Source organism: Pristiophorus japonicus, chromosome 16 (genome assembly GCF_044704955.1).
Source record: "Pristiophorus japonicus isolate sPriJap1 chromosome 16, sPriJap1.hap1, whole genome shotgun sequence".
Classification (NCBI taxonomy): domain Eukaryota; kingdom Metazoa; phylum Chordata; class Chondrichthyes; family Pristiophoridae; genus Pristiophorus; species Pristiophorus japonicus.
Window position 1 is genome coordinate 105,498,295 of NC_091992.1, and position 17,788 is coordinate 105,516,082.

The following is a 17,788-nucleotide window of genomic DNA, read 5'->3' on the forward strand; positions in this document are numbered from 1 at the left end:
TCACAGGTTTCTTTAATTACAAATTCATCTATTTAGATTGGATGGCTGTGATTTGTACCTGTGTTCTGTTCAGCTGAAAGCACTTGCTAGAAAATCTGGTTACTTTGGGAGGGAGTCAGTAGTTCTTGCTGCTCCAGCTGAATGTTAATGTTGACTTGACATTTGAACCCCCTCAACCTCCTGGAGATTGAAGTGTTCTGATTGAACTAATGTTTTGCAGAGCCATTTGTTGTGTGAAATCGTGGATCCGTGATCCTAATGTCCTGCCTCCCCATCTTCAATCAGAAGTGTGATGTGCACACTGAGACCTAAAGGGGCAAAAATCTAAGCTTAAGGATTCTAAAGTCACTTCTGAATAACAGCACTTAAATTAGTGTTTCCAGAGACATGAGAATTTGCTGCAGTATTTAAATCCAAGAACAGTTCATTGGATACAGGCCAGGGGGCCAGATGGTGCCCTGTCAAGGTTTGGGATATTGATTCCAGTCAGTAACAAGGTGGAGGTCTCCTCTCCTCTCAACTGTAGTTGTCCTACATAAAAGGCATTTGGGCAACGTCCATCCATTTCTTGGTGGATGAATCTACACGACTGATCTGTGCAAATTTGTTTGTTGCATAATTGCTGTGGCAAATGGAAATAACATACTGGTGTAAAGGAGCTTATTTAAAACTAGGGCAATGTGGATGGTATGTACCCAACTCTGAATCTTTGTGCCTACACTGATTACTTGGTGACACTAAATGCAATAGATGGAGGTTGGTGGAGTTCATGTCGTTCTGACCGCCCTCTCCTTTCTGAACATAATGTTACCATAAATTTTAACAGGAAATAAAATATGCTTTGCCATTGCTGAGTAGACAAGTGACAAACCAATCTTGAGCTTCACCAATGCAGTTCTGTAATGCAACATCAAAAGCAGAAAAGCACTCCAGATTTACGATCCTTTGACATTCTCCTCCTCCCCTCCCTCCCTGAAGGAAGCTCTTCCTCCATCAGGAATTTGCCATGAATGATTCCAATCTACATTTTATTGTATGGCACCACTAAGCTGCCCACTTCATTACAAGAATTTTAGATTCACTTTCCGATTGGAGTACATTTTCTCCATCTATTTGCAAAGCCAGATGTGGGGCTGTGAAGGATGTTTATGATGCTGCTGCACTTTCTAGACTAGTAATTGTTCCAATTTTTAAAGCAAACTTAAAATGAACCCAGATGTACAGCAATGATCAGTAACTATGCTGTGACTGCATATGTACATTTCTATGAAATTTGCCTGATTACCTTTAATCTTTTATGACACTAAAACCCTATAAATGGATGATTATTCTTCAAGCCTCTTTGCTGGAAGCCAGAAAGTGTGCTTGCTGATTTTCAAGGCTTGGGAAGGGAAAGACATTTCTATCTCAAATTGGCTGCAGACTTTGACGGGCAAAACTTGCAGTCCTTGAATGGACACTTGTAAATCAACATTGTTTGGTTAGTCTCTGGCCAAGGCACCTGACTATGAAAATGTGTTTCTCCAACAAATTCATAATTTCCATGTAGCTCCAATGCCATTTCTGATTGGATATAGCATTGCAATTTGTAACATGAGCATAAAAGTACCTTGAGGGCAGATAATTCTAATTTAGTATCCTAGGGCCCAAATTTGCCCAAGAGTTGCTCTTATTTATTTATTTTTTTTTTTGGAGCAACTTGGTTTTTCTGGAGTGTCTTAAAAATCCCCATTCTGCACATTCAATTTGCACCAGTGTAAGTGAGTTAGGGTTTAGTTTTTTCAAGAGGGCATTACCAGCCACCTATGCTCATTTTGGCCATTTTTAAGCCACTTTGCATAGCTAATAGTTGCTCCAAACTAACTTAGGCCAGCGTATGTGGCCGCACAGAAAACCCTTGCGGAGAGTTAAGAAAACCGTGCAGGTAGGTACTTAATGACAAATGTGAATAGAATCAAATGGCTATACAAGACATGACAAACTTCACAGTTAATTTGCTATACAACAGAAGCATTCATGGAAGCTTAAATGACAATATATTTACAATTTTTTCAAAATATCCAAATAAAAAGTATCCCCCCCCCCCCCCCCCCCCCAAAATCAAAACTCTCCTCGCTAAACAAAGCACAACCATAAATAAATAAAACTCAAGTCTTACCTCAGCCTGGGAAGTCAGCGGGCCGGTGCGGGAGGCCACTCTGCCGGGATTAGGTGTGAGACCCCATGACTTGCAGCAGCCCAGCGAGTGTCGTGAGGCCACTCTGCTTGGGATAGGGCCAGGACATTGGATCTCGTGCTGCAGAGGAGCTACTGCACATGTGTGAAACCTCCAGTGTGCATGTGTTGAGCTGCAGGCACTCAAGTGCAGGGCCCTAGCTCTGCCCCCTAATTGAATTGCCAAGCAATGGGAGGCCAGAATGTGGGAACAACTTTTGGCACTGTTTTTAATCCTAGGAAGCCTAGCATCTCAGTAGTGCGCCAAAAAAACCGGGTGGGCCCAATTTGGGCCCCTACAGTGTAGAAATTGTCTTGACTCCAACATTTACAAATGTGTTTTAAAGGCAGAGGATTGTACACTAGTTCTCTAAGATCACTAATCTCATGCAAACAAAATCAAAAATTAGATGGTCCTAATCAGCCCATAGTGCATCTGCCCTTTGTCTCCAATTTTGCTTCCTGCACCAAATTCTGTTTTTAGTTTGGCTTTGGCAGCACACAATCACCAGTCATGGACTTGAGCATTACACTCCGATTTGAACACAATCTCAACAATTCTGTTTAGTGCTGAAATGGCTGCATTGTCTGAGGATAAGGGGTAGGCCATTTAGGACTGATGAGAAACTTCACTGTTAACCTGTGGAATTCCCTACTGCAGAGAGTTGTTGATGCCAGTTCATTGGATATATTCAAGAGGGAATTAGATATGGCCCTCACAGCTAAAGGGATCTAGGGGTATGGAGAGAAAACAGGAAAGGGGTACTGAGGGAATGATCAGCCATGATCTTGGTGCAGGCTTGAAGGGCTGAATGGCCTACTCCTGCACCTATTTCCTATGTTTCTGTTTGTCAAAGTTGCAATGTTTTAGATGAGACATTAAACCTACTTTTGTCTGCTCGGGTGTATGCAAAGGATCCCATGGCATGATTTGGAGAGGGTAGTTCCTCTGGTGTCTGGTCAACAACTATCTGTCAAATAATACTGCCAAAATAGATTGGGGTAGAAATTGGACCTCATTGTCAATCTTGGAAAATATTTCCAAATCTTTGCATTTCTAACGGACACTAGAAATCAAAACGGAATAGCCACTTTACTACAAAGATTTTAGTCTGTTCTAATGAACGGTCTCCTGTGAAACAAGAACCATAGGGCCCAAGTTTCGAGCTGCGCCTAGAACGGCGCAGTCCCGACCTGGACGCCTGTTTTTCACGCCACAAAGTGCGCCTAAAAAAAACTTCCAGATTCTCCAGCTCCCCGCAGGTCCTCTGGCCCTCGGCGTTGCGCAGCACGAGCAGTAGGGGGCGGAGCCGGATTCCTGCGATGAAAACAGTGCCGGGACCTCTGCACATGCGCGCTACAGTGGGCGTGCATGTGCAGTAGCTCCAGGCGCCCAAAACTGTGGGAGGGGCCAAAGCACGCAGCCCCTAGCCCTGGCGGAATGGCCTCACTGGGGCTGCGTGAATAAGGCTCCTCCCACTGCCAGCTCCTGCTTCCACCCGACTCGACTTTCTTCCCCCGCTCCCGCTCCCCCCCCCCCTCCAATTCCGACACCGACCCAACTCCCGCTTTCTCCCCCCCCCCCCCCCCCCCCCCCCCCCCCCCAGGACTGGACCTGACCCGACTCCCGCTGCCTGGACCTGACCCGACCCCAACACTGACACCAACCCAACTCCCGCTCCCCCCCCCCCCCCCCCCCCCCCCCCCCCCGGACTGGATCCGACCTGACCTCCCTCCCCCCGAACCGACCTCCCTCCCACCGCTCCCCCGACCTGACCCAACGCCACCCACCTGTAAATCTGGTACTGGGGACAGGCCCTGCCTGAAGTCTTGGGGCCTGGCCCGTTCAGCCTCCCTCCCCTTCTCCTTTCTTCCCCCCCCCCCCCCCCCCCCCCAGATAGACACAGATAGTGACACTGACAGAATCACGTGGGGGGGGAGGGGGCATCCCAGCTCACTGTTGGAGGGCTCCCGGTGCTGCAGTCGGTAAGTAGAAAATGTTTTGTTTTATTGATAAAAATTATTTATTTTTTTGATTTATTGATGTATTTATTATTTATTATTGATGATGGCTCTTTATTTGTAAAACTGAAGTGTTTAATGTTTGTAAACTTCCCTTTTAAACCCCCCCCATTCCCTACGCCTGATTTGTAACCTACGCCTGATTGTCTAAAGTGTAGACAAGGTTTTTTTGAGCGTACAAAAATCTTCACTTACTCCATTCTAAGTTAGTTTGGAGTAAGTTTTCACTGACGAAACTTTGAAATCAGGCGTAAGTGGCCGGACACGCCCCCTTTTGAAAAAAAAATTCTGACCCAAAGTGAAACTGTTCTAACTGACTAGAACTGGAGCAAACTAAACGGCGAGAATTCCGATTTCTAAGATACTCCGTTCTACACAGTTGCTCCGAAAAATCAGGAGCAAATCATGTCGAAACTTGGGGCCATTGTTTCTCTCTCCAGATGCTAATTCACTCGGTTTCCATTTTTGGCTTTTATTTGAACTTTAAATGCTTTGAGGGGAAAAAATGTAAAATATTTATGTTTACTTAAAATAGATTGTGTATACTACCAAGGAAAAACTCTTGTACTTGGCTAATAAACACATCCTAAAACAGTAACTATAATTAGAGCATTCCCTATTGCACTAACCAGTTCTGTTACACAATTAAAATTGCTGTTCACTGATGCCAATTTTAAGCTTTTGCAAGACAACTGATCTAAGTTAATGGTGCAAAGGAATGTGATTGGATCATTGTGTGCTGTAAGTTTGGATTTTTTTAATGCATGTAAAGTTTTTTTTTGTGCTGTTGCTTATTTTAATTGACCATTAAACTATGAAGAGCAAACTAAATCTGCAAGTACCCTCTGAGGAGGCACAACTAATCTATAAAACACGAGTCTAATCTAAGAAAAGGGAAATTTATAAACCTAAATCATAACCTCCATTGTCCTCCTCTACCAGACACACTTCCTTGTGCTGGTTGTGCAATGACCCAAGTGACCTGTGGACATTGCATGCTTCATCTCCAGGGCCATCCAGGCAGGGGGAAAAAAAAACAGGCAGCTAGTCACCCTTCCCATGGACCCATGAATAGTTGTCTCTGCCAGGCCCGGGAGCAGACTACAGAAGCCCTCGGCACCAGGTGGCCAAAGATCAGGAGTGTAAAAGTTGAACTGCTGCTGCAACCACTGAACTACATAAATATGAAGTGTAATTTCAACCACACGGATGTACCATCTGAAGCAGTGGTTAATGGCTTGCATTTATATAGCATCTTTAATATAGTATTACATCCAGAGGCACTTCACAGGATAGTTGTCAAACAAATTTGACACCAAGCCACAAGGAGCAATTAGGACAGGTGGCCAAAAGCTTGGTCAGAAGTAGGTTTGGCAGGTGAAGTTCAGGGAGGGAATTAGAGTTTGGGGTTTAGACAACTGAAGACACTGCCATCAATGGTGGAGCAATGAAAATCTGATGTGCAAGAGTATAAAGATCATGGTGGGTATATGGTTGGAGGAGGTTAGAGATGGGGAGGGGTGAGGTCATGGAGTGATTCAGATTGAGGCGTTGGACCAGGAGTTAATGTAGGTCAGTGAACACAGGTGATGGGTGAACAGGACTTTGCAAGTTGGAGTATGGGCAAGAGTTTTGGATAAGCTCAAGTTTACGGAGTGATACGTATGCTTATCACTATAAATGAATATCACATGGCCCATTGCTGGAGCTGATCACCTTGTGACCTTTAGGTTTAATGTAAACTCCAAAAGTGAAACCTGCAGGAAGAGCCTGCTTTTATATAGGGAGGCAGCACAAGGTGCAGTAATGTGTGCCTCCTGGGCTTTCCTCTGTTGGCTGTTACATGTAATTGCATGGTACAGAGCATGGCTGCAAATATGATGCAATGTGATAGGCCGGCTAGATCATTTGAAATAGTTAACTTTCATTCAAGGTCACTGGGGAAAAATCTGTCTCTGGTGCTGGCTGATCTGGCAGAATCTTGTGAAGATTTGCCTTTCCAGCAACCGCATTCTCGTAATCAGTTATACTTTCAGCTGATGCCCTTGGTTTGCATCTGTTAATAGGGTTGAAGTTGCAGCCTTAGCCTTTATTGAATAATATAACTTGATTCCTTTTTCATTCAATGTGATTAAATATTTTAAAAGCTATTGGATATTTTTAGTTTACATTTTAGAAAGCAATCCTCCAATTTAAAGCGTAGTTTGGTTTCTAACATAGTGCCGTTTCAAGTGTCTGGTATTTTAAAGTGAAACTGTTCCGAGAAGGTTGCAGTAATAGAATACCAATTTTGGAGTGGAGGTTTGTTGAACATTTTAAACGGGCTGTGGATGAAATTTTGAAATCTTAGGCACTGGATTCCTAGGAATGCTGGAATACACTAGTGTTTCTGTGTCCAAAGGTCTACATGCAGCTAACTGAGGTGCTTTGGGTATTTCCTGTTGTTGAAGCTAATGCTGTTATAAGCTATGGCCTATTTTCCTGGATGTGGAGGGTTATCCTAAGCTGCACAGGTCACTAGAGCATAAGGTTTAGGTTTGAGATGCCTTTTTTGTTTTAGTTAATCCTTTCTCTAGTTTAAATGAGTGAGTCTCTCCATCTTGGGGTTTGAAGTCTGTGTCTTGGTCTTTCCTGAACCTTCCCAAAGCATCAATATTAAATGATTTTTAATGCAATGCTGTATTGAGAAAATATTATAAACTTGGATTTACCTATGGGTGGGAAGTCAAATAGTTCCTTTCTACTTGTCAAATGATAGAGTAATATTGCTGTAAATTAGTAGCAGCTTTTAATTAATTATTTCAGTGGTCTTTATTTAACCCATGTACTGAATTTTCTTGGTTACACAATCTCCCCAACATTGGTTGCTTGGCCTCGTAATATGGGATTAGAAGCCCTCTCCTGTTGCTCAGCGATAAGTGACCAGAACAGATGACTGGAAAATTCCACTAGTCACTGCCCTTGGAGTTTTATCTGAGGCTGGATTTTCAAAAACAGCTCGAGATAAAACAAATTCTGTACAATGCTTTGGGCTACAGTGTACAAGTGAGCTAAGTCCCAAACCAAAAATGTATTACATGGAAGAGATTTATGTTCTCCGGTGGTGTAAAACTATCGGGTAGATTTTTTTAAAGTTTAGATAACATTTGGTTTCAAACAACTCATTCATTTTGAGTAAACTTGAATTATGCTGTTTTTAAATGGCGTTTTGAATGTGCATCATGGAGTTGTTAATGCATGTTCAGTCCCATCATGAATTTAAATAGCTGACGACTCTTTCTGTACCCCTGTTTTGATGTATTTATAAAATGGTTGCATTTCATTCAGTCTTAATTAGGGGGGAAACAAGTCTAGAAAATGAGTGACATTTCATTTTGGTTCTGCGAAGATAACAAATGCCAATGCTTGTGTTTTGAGTGGACAAAATGCTGGCATCGGTAAATACTGAACTTTTGGAATACTGTAATATTTTGCATTTCCCTGCTCGTCGTCAATGGCACTTTCTAAGCCACTTGGATTACATTACTTTCATTTAAAATCTTGGTTATTCCTGGCAAGTGAACATGCAGCAAGTATTTTTTTCTAAATATTGTCACTTGATATTGGCCTGGTTTGGAGCTTACTGTTTTAACCTTAAATTTGTGTCTTTTTTTTGGTCAGGAAGAAGATGAAGCAGAGGTTGCCAGCACTAAAAAATCCCTTCCTGATGAAGACAATGGTAAGATCATGTGGCAACATAATTGGTTTTCTTTTATCCTACAGCTTTTAATGTATCGTGTCTAATGAGTGGTTCACATTGAGAAATATAGGCAATGCAGAGTTAAAAGGCCACATTCTTTACTGACTCGTGGTTGATGTTTTCTAAACGCAGTGAGATGTAGCATGTAAAACTTTGACATGGTACTGCCTTCCAAGAGACCACTAGTGTGTTCTTTTTTTAAAAAAAAACCTGGCAATCCATGTTGAAATGCAGGTCACCTTGAATATTATGGAGAATGAAATTGTCAGCTTTAGCTTAATTCAATATCCTTGTTGTTTGAAATGATCTGGTACTCATCAAAATATACAAGCCCTTCCTTGGATGCAAATACACAAGATTACAGTATTTGGTACATAATGAGATCATATTGAAGTGGCTATCTTTTATTCATTCTTGGGATGTGGGCATTGCTAGCAAGGCCAGCATTTATCACCCATCATTGAATTCAGCCAAGGTTTTTGCTGCTGATTGTCACGTGGTCATTCCCTGTAAGCAGGAGCACGAGTAAAAGCACAGTTGTTCTGGACATGCTCTTGTGATTTGTAATGTCTTTTGAGTGACTTTTATTGGGGAGAGCTTGTGGAATCACCCTTTTACGGCAAGTATTAATGTAGATTGCAATTTGTGATTACATGTTTTTAATTTAAAAAAAAAAAAAAAAATCTTTTGTACAACTCCGAAGCCTTGATTGCAGTCAATTTCTTTTAACCAAATTCTAAGGTGATTTCTCCTGGGAGCTTGCCTGTTCTGTAGTGCTGGCATCAATGGGACCTGTCTGTTTGGAGACTGATTACAATCTACTTGCAAATTACTTTTTAAAAAAAAAAACAGCAATCTGTTTTCCCTGACTGATTCCACTTATCATATTTATTAGTGGACACATTTCCAGGTAAATCTTTTTCAGTTGTCTTCATTCCAAAGAACAGGTGATGTGGATGGCCTGAACAACCCTGCTTTACCTATTCATAGATGTAATTTATGTTTAAAATTTGTTTGCTTCCACAACAGCTTCGTGGTTGGAATAATTTCTAAATTAACCTCGGGAGGGAGGGATTGTCTGTGTCTGTCGAGGAAGCAGCATGGTAGACTGCCTTTTATACCTGCTTGTCTGGGGTGGGCAGATGACCCTTGCATCTCCCACAGGTGCATCCCCTGGTGGCAAGTTTGACACTAGTAGTTTACATACATAACATCTCTCTTCCCCCTCCCCCAAAGTCTTAGATAAAGTTGAGGCAATCCAGGGCTCTACGTTCCTGGGTTGATGGCCTGAGTTGAAGTCCTGGCACGGGTGAGTCGGTCAGATCATTGCTGTGCTGCAGTGTGACTGGTCTGATCGGAATGGTGGGTTCATCCTCGTGTTTGACCACGAGGTCGATTGCTGGTTGGGTGTCTGTTGGTGGATCAATGATGTCCTCTTCAAACTGTTCTTGGTTGTCAGTGAATCACAGTTTGGTCTGATCCAAATGCTTTCTGCACATTTGTCCATTCAATAGTTTGACTATAAACACACTTTCCCTCCTTGGCTAAAACCATGCCAGCAACCCATTTGGGACCATGACCATAATTAAGAACAAACACTGTCATTAACCTCAATGTCACGTGATACAGCCATGCGATCGTGGTACAAGTTATGCCGGTGAAGCCGGGTTTCTACATTATCATTGAGATCTGGGTGGACTAAGGAGAGCCTGGTTTTGAGTGCTCTCCATTAACTCTTCTGCAGGGGGAACACCAGTAAGCGAGTGGGGTCGTGTCCGATAGCTGAAATAACCGGTCTGCAGGGAACCGTCCATCACGCGTTTCAAGCTCTGCTTGATAGTTTGGACTGCCTGTTCCGCTTGACCATTGGATGTGGGCTGAAATGGGGCAGACCTGACCTGCTTGATGCCATTGCGGGTCATGAACTCATTGAATTCCGAGCTGGTGAAACATGGTCCGTTGTCACTAACAATGACATCTGACAAACCATGGGTGACAAACATAGCCTGGAGGCTTTCAATGCTGACAGTGGAGGTACATGTTATACACTCGATCCATTTAGATTAAGTATCCACTGCTACTAAGAACATCTTTCCTAGAAATCTGTGTGGACCCTGGACCATGGTTTGGAGGGCCATGACCATAGACTCTGGGGCCTCCCTTGGTGCATTGCTCAACTGTGAGCAAGTGTAATATTGGTGCACACATGACTCTGATGCCGGGCCACCAAACGTGCGACTTGGCGATGGCCGCCATGACTGGCTGGGTGGGTACTGTGTAGGTCGCGTATAAACGTTTCCGTGTTTTTTTGACAAAACTACACGATTCCCCATAATCAATGCATGGACATTTCAGCCTTGTCAGTAAAACTGCTTAATTTTGTCTTGCATTTCCCTGGGAACCACTGACGACTCCCATTTACGAGTGATAGCACAGGGTCTTGGCTCATCCAGGTCCTGATCTGGCAAGCCGTGACTGGTGACCCCTCGCTCTCAAAAGCATCCATTACAAGAAGCAAGTCTGTGGGTTGTGCCTTTTCTACCCCGGTGGTGGGCAATGGTAGTTGACCGAGGGCAACAGCACAGTTCTCTGTGCCTGGTCTGTGGTGGATTACATAGTCATATGCAGATAATGTTTGTCCCACATCCAAAGATGGGCACTAAGTTTGCTTTGAGAACAGCAAAATTAACAGTTTGTGGTCAGTTTTGAGCTTGAACTTGAGTCCAAATAGGTATTGGTGCATTTTCTTAACCCTGTATACACACGCTCATGCTGCTTTCTTAACCATACTGTAGGCTCTTTCAGCCTTGGTTAAACTTCTGGATGCATATGCAACTGGTTGCAATTTGCCTGACACATTGGCTTGCTGTAACACACAACCGACCCTTACAAAGATGCATCACAAGCTAGTACTAAACGGTTACACCAGTTATACAATATAAGTAACTTGTTGGGACATAGCAGGTTTCTGGCCTTGTTAAAGGCTGTTGAGATTTACCCCAAACCCAGTCATCACCCTTGCGTAGCAATAAATGCAATGGTTCCAGCAAAGTGCTCAACCCCAGTAGAAAGTGACCCAAATAGTTGAGTGCCAAGAACAAATGCAGCTGTCACATTCTGTGGTCTGGGTGCCGCCTTGATGGCCTCCACCTTGGAGTCAGTGGGTCTGACTCCATCCGCCGCAATCTTTCTCTCAAAATTCGACCTGGCGTGAGGAAAACAAACTTGGAGCATTTCAGCCCGAGTACCACTCTGTCCAGTCGCTTTAGTATCTCTTCCAGGTTGTGCAAGTGTTCGGTGGTGTTGCGACCAGTGATCAGGATGTCATCTTGAAACATTGGTGTGTGGAACTGATTTCAGCAGACTCTCCATGTTCCTCTGGAAGATGGCAGCAGCGGAACAAATCCCTAAAGGGCATCAGTGGTATATGAACACTCCTTTGTGCATGTTGATGCACGTCAATTTTATTTTTAAGGTTCAGCCAGCTCCTGTCTCATGCAAGCAGAGGTTACATCCAGCTTGGTGAACGAGTCTCTTCCCCCCCCCCCCCCCCCCCCCCCCCCCCCAGGCAGTGTTGCAAACCAGTCATCCACTTTGGGTAGTGGGTGATGGTCCTTTAACGAGACTCAGTTGATCGTTACTTTGTAGTCTCTGCAGATTCTGACTGTTCCATCGCTCTTCAACACCGGGACAATTGGACTGGCCCACTCATTGAACTGGACTGGTGATATGATCCCCCTCTCTGAAGTCTGTCCAGCTCCATCTCGACCTCAACTTCCCCCTCATCATATGGAACTGCTCGGGTTGTGCATTAGGGACTAGATGGATCTGCACTTTGGAGCCTGTGAAGTTGCTGATGCCTGGCTCAAATAACAACGGGAATTTGTTTAGCACTTGGGCGCACAAGGCGTCATCCACTGAAGACAGTGCTTTTGATGCTGTCCCAGATCCATCGGATCTTTCCCAGCCAGCTTCTGCCAAACAGCGTTGGGCCATCGCATGGTACAATCCAGTGATAAATCATGGATAGTTCCATCGTACGATACCTTCACTGTCACACTGCCAATGACTGGTATGAGCTCTTTGGTGCAAGTGCGCAGTTTCGTGTGAATCTGGCTTAGTTTTGGCCTTTGTGCCTTGTTGCCCCACAGTTTCTCAAGCCTTCTGGCTCATAATTAACTGACATGCCCCAGTGTCCAATTCCATGGAAACTGGAATGCTGTTGAATTTGACTCCATTATCGGAAGACTTTTGGTGGTGAATGTGTGTACCCCAAACACTTCCTTTTCAGCCTCTGAGTTGCCTCTTACTCGTTCAGTGTGATCCGTGCCAGATTGGTCATCTGCTGACTCTGCCATGTGGTGAGTCGCAACATGTTTGCACATTCACTGGAGGTGCCCCATTGTTCCACAGCCTTTGCACACATATTGCTTGAATCGACATTGATGGGCTCAATGATTATCCCCACAGCACCAACATGGTGTTAATGGATTTGCATTCATGCCCCACAGTGGATGGAGTCATCCTAGGTCTGGCCTTGGCATGTGTAGGCTGTGCCATGTACAGTTCTGCCTGCTGAAGGTGGTGGTTTATGCACAGTAATTGCTGGTGAGTTTTGATGCTGCAGTGATATGTTTAGTGTTATCATTCGTGGACATGAAAGCCTGGGCAATCATGATGGCCTTGCTCAGATCTAGGATTTGGCAGACGGCAGTTTGCGAAGAATGACCTCATGGCCGATTCCAAGCGCGAAAAAGTCCTGCAACATTTCCCCCAAAAATCCAGCAAATACACATGGTCCCACAAGGCGTCTTAGGTCAGCGACATAGCTCGCCTCGTTTTGGCCATCAGAGCAATGGTGCGTATAAAAGCGATACCTGGCCATCAAGATGCTCTCCTTCGGCTTGAGGTGTCCCCAAACCAGCATGCACAACTCTTCACATGTCTTCTCCATTGGTTTTGTCGGTGCAGCAGATTTTTGATGAGGCCATATATCATGGACCCTCTAACGGTGAGGAGACTCACCCTGTGCTTGACCATTCTCTTCCGTATCCAACTCGTTGGCCACGAAGTACTGGTCAAGATGCTTAAAGGCTTCCCAATCAGCACCTTCAAAAAAAAAAACAAGAATACCCATGACTGCCATAACTGAAAATTTTATGTTGCTCATCACCAATTATGTTCAGAATAACTCACTGTACTGTAAGCTCAAACTGTTGTGATCTTTGTCTCCAATGTAACTCTAGTGATGAAGCAGCATGGTAGACTGTCATTTACACCTGTTTGCCTGGGGTATGCAGGTGACCCTTGGGTCTCACAGGTGCACCCCCTGGTGGCAAGTCTTGCACACTAGTAAAGTTTACATACAAGTCTCGGTCTCTGTCACGTGCTCTCGGGGGATTACACAACGGAGTGGAATCTAAGTACTGTACATAGCTGCCTCACGTCTGAATTGTGTGGAACAAACATCGGCATGGATCACTTGGGCTGAATGGCCTGTTTCTGTGCTGTAGATGCTAACATCTGGATGGAGCAACCATAGTAGACCAGATGGTCTTTTATTATTCTGTTTGTACAACAACGTGCATTTATATAGCGCCTTTAATGTAGTGAAGCATCACTGGAGTTGTCTGGCAAAATTTGAGACTAAGCCACGAGACATTAGGGCAGGTAACCAAAGCCTGGTGAAAGTAGGTTTTGAGGATTCTCTCTTTGAGGAGTTAGTGGCAGATGTTACATAAGAACATAAATAGGAACAGGAGTAGGCCATATGGCTCCTTGACCCTGCTCTGCCATTCAAAAGATCATGGCTGATCTGATCATGGACTCAGCTCCACTTCCCTGTCTGCTCCCCATAACTCCGTATCCCCTTTATCGTTTAAGAAACTGTCTCTTTCTGTCTTAAATTTATTCAATGTCCCAGCTTCCACAACTGAGGCAGCGAATTCCACAAATGTACAACCCTCAAGAAATTTCTCATCTGTTTTAAATGGGCGGCCCCTTATTCTAAGATCATGCCCTCTAGTTCTCGTCTCCCCATCAGTGAAAACATCCTGTCAAGCCCCCTCATAATATACATTTTGATAAGATCACCTCTCATTCATCTGAATTCCAATGAGTAGAGGCTCAACCTTTCCTCAAGTCATCCCTGGAATCAACCTAGTGCACCTTCTCTGAATTGCCTCCAAAGCAAGTATATCCTTTTGTAAATATGGAAACCAAAACTGCATGCAGTATTCCAGGTGTGGCTTCACCAATACCCTGTACAACTGTAGCAAGACTTCCCTGCTTTTATACTCTATCCCCTTTGCAATAAAGGCCAAGATATCATTGGCCTTCCTGATAACTTGCTGTACCTGCATACTATCCTTTTGTGTTTCATGCACAAGTACCCCCAGGTCCCACTGTACTGCGGCACTTTGCAATCTTTCTCCATTTTAAATAATAACTTGCTCTGATTTTTTTTTTTCTGCCCAAGTGCATGACCTCACTTTCTGACATACTCCATCTGTCATTTTTGTCCACTCATTTAGCCTGCCTATGTCCTTTTGCAGATTGTGTTCAGGGAGGGAATTCCAGAGCTTGGCCGAGACAGCTGAAGGCATGGCCACTAATTGTGGTGCAAGCATAGGGCTTGTGCGAGTTAGGATATGGACAGCAGGGTGAGCATAGTCTAGAGGTAACTGAGGCATAGTGCTTTAGCAACAGCTAGGCAGGAGTGGAGATGGGCATGATTACAGGTGGAATAAAGCTGTCTTGCTGATGGAGAGGATTTAGGGTTGGAAGCTGAGCTTGGGATTAAATGGGACGTCACAGTTGCAAACAGTCCAATACTGGATGTCGGACAAGCCATATGACCAATCAGTGGAGGGGTCGAGAGAGACGGTGTAGTAGTGAGGTAGAGCTGGATGTTGTCGGCATACATGTGGAATTTGACAACCTCCAGGGTTATGTCACTTGGGCAGCATCCTTGAGGGACTCCAGATAATGAAATGGGAGCAGGAATGAGACTCCATTACAGGATGTTCTCTGGCTACCACTGGATGGGTAAGAATGGAAGCAGGTGAGGACAGTTGCACTTGGCTAGATGTTGGAGGTTGGTGTGGCCAACTATATGAAGACTGCAGACTGGTAGAAGGATGAGGAGGGAAAGTATACCATGGTCACCATCGGATTCTCATTTTCTCTCTCTACCAGGATAGAGCTGCTCAGATTAAACCCCTTCTACACTCTTTGCAGATGTTAGAAACATGCAATGAGTTTGTTTGGAATAAACCTTCTGTAACTTTAATCCAACTGCCCAGCTACTCTTCAAACAAATCATGTGATGGGAATCATTTCCATTTGCCCTTAGTACTGATGTGACTGAGCAGTCATGCATAATAAATATAATGCACCAACTTTTGCTTCCTTCCATCCTCTCAATCCTCCCACAATGTACTAATAATAAATGTGAATTTATGTTGCAAGATTGGGAGGCCAGTTAGATTTTTTTTTAATCTGTACAATCTTGATAGATGCTGTCTTGACTGACTTCATTCTTCTCTTCTCATTATACATTTATTTCCCCTCAATACATGGCAGCTTCCAGCCTTCAAGATTAAATAACACTGCTCTGTACTGGTCCCTTGGGTGGCTGTCTGTAAAACTTGCCTTGTCTGCAGTGTCTCTTTAATTATTTCCTAACAGACTACTAACTTAATGCTTTTCTAGCTCAGTGTACTGAAATTGTCTCTTCCTTGTCGATTGCTATGTAATTATTGCATTACCTCCTTGACTTGCATAATCTATTACTTTCATTTGTGGATATGCAAACCATGTTCTGAGATTTCTAGAATAAATTGCCATGACTTGTACATTTCAGTTTAATGTGTTGGAAAGAAGAATTGCTCAAGAATGTGACCTTACACCAACATAAGGAAGATTCATTGTTTTTTTTAATACTTTCTTGCAGAATCATTTATTAAAATCTGTCCAGACTAGAACATTAGAAACGAGTGGAGTGTATCCTGGCTTTAATATCTTGAAAGATTTATTTTATTTCTGTATCTGATTTCTTGGGGTTTAAAGGTCCAAAATTTACTTGCAAAGATGAATCTAAATCTGATTATTCTAATTAAAACCTGAGTGTTAGTTCTTTGATCCTCTCAGTTGAGGGAGGGTGTGAATGAACATTGTGGGTAAGAATGCTGCTGTTTACAGTTGGATTCTTGAATCTGACGAGTGCCCCAATCATCTGACAGATTTCCGACTGGAATGCTGGGTCTTGCATCCATACCTTGTCCAGAATGTTGTGTTCCCCACCCACTTTCCTCCAACCATATCTGGGTTTCATTGTTAACTAGCTGGTGTGTTCTACAGTACTTCAGTCAAGTATTGCAGTATGTGAGGGGTGGGGGGAGAAATTATGTAATTTCCCCTTGCCATTTACTTTAAATCTACTACCTCTAGTTAGCACTGACAGAGAACTTTCTCCTGACTTGCTCTATTAAAACCCCTCAATCTCCAATTCTCCTTTGCTGCTCTAAGGAGCACAATCTCTCCACACAAAACAACTCCCTCTTTCTGGTATACCTCCCCTGTGTACTCTTGGTTTGGTATCCAAAATTGTACACTACTCCAGTGAGGTGTGACTGGCTTGTTAAATGCCCCTATGTATAAAGCCAAGTATCTCCTATGCTTGTGTGTTTAAAAAGACAAGCCTGAAGGCGCTCTGCCTCCAATGCGAGGAGTATTTGTAATAAGGTGGATGAATTAACTGTGCAGGCAGTTATTAACGAATGATATAATTGGGATTAGAGACATGGCTCCAGGGTGACCAAGGCTGGGAACTCAATATTCAGGGGTATTCAACATTCAGGAAGGACAGACAGAAATGAAAAGGAGGTGGGGTAGCATTGCTGGTTACCGAAGAAATTAATGCAATAGTAAGGAAGGACATTAGCTTGGACGATATGGAATCTGTATGGGTAGAGCTGCAGAACACACAGGCAGAAAATGCTAGTGGCAGTTGTGTACAGACCACCAAACAGTAGTACTGAGGTTGGGGACAGCGTCAAACAAGAAATTGGGGATACTTGCAATAAAAGTACAGCAGTTATGGGTGACTTTAATCTACATATAGATTGGGCTAACCAAACTGGTAGTATGGTGGAGGATTTCCTGGAGTGTATTAGGGATGGTTTTCTAGACCAATTATGTCAAGGAACCAACTAGAGAGCTGGCCATCTTGGACTGGGTGATGTGTAATGAGAAAGCACTAATGTGTGAAGCCCCTTGGAAGAGTGACCATAATATGGTAGAATTCTTTATTATTAAAAGGGAGTGACATAGTTAATTCAGAGATTAGGGTCCTGAACTTGAGGAAAGGTAACTTTGAAGGTATGAGATGTGAATTGGATAGAATAGACTGGCAAATGATACTTAAAGGGTTGACAGTGGATAGGCAATGGCAAACATCACATGGATGAACTTCAACAATTGTACATCCCTGTCTGGAGTAAAAATAAAACTGGGAAGTTGGCTCAACCATGGACTAATGAGGGAAATTAGGGATAGTGTTCAATCCAAGGAAGAGGCATATAAATTGGCCAGAAATGCAGCAAACCTGAGGACTAGGAGAAATTTAGAATGCAGCAGAGGAGGACAAAGGGTTTAATTAGTCTGAGGAAGCTTGCTGGGAACATAAAAACTGACTGCAAAAGCTTCTAATATGTGAAGACAAAATGTATGTCCCTTGCAGTCTGAATCAGGTGAATTTACAATGGCGAACAAAGAAAAGGCAGACCATTGAAGAAATACTTTGGTTCTGTC

The 17,788-nt window shown here is 43.5% G+C and overlaps 1 protein-coding gene across 6 annotated transcripts in view; it reads left to right on the top strand.

Moving 5' to 3' along the window:
• The window catches only part of LOC139226697 (matrix-remodeling-associated protein 7-like), a 137,625-nt gene that overhangs the window by 64,412 nt on the left and 55,425 nt on the right, over positions 1-17,788 (top strand). For all 6 annotated transcript variants that reach the window (XM_070857652.1, XM_070857650.1, XM_070857648.1 and 3 more), the window contains exon 2: positions 7,897-7,954. In XM_070857652.1, the coding sequence (XP_070713753.1) occupies positions 7,897-7,954 (58 nt within the window). The remainder of the gene's footprint in view (positions 1-7,896; positions 7,955-17,788) is intronic.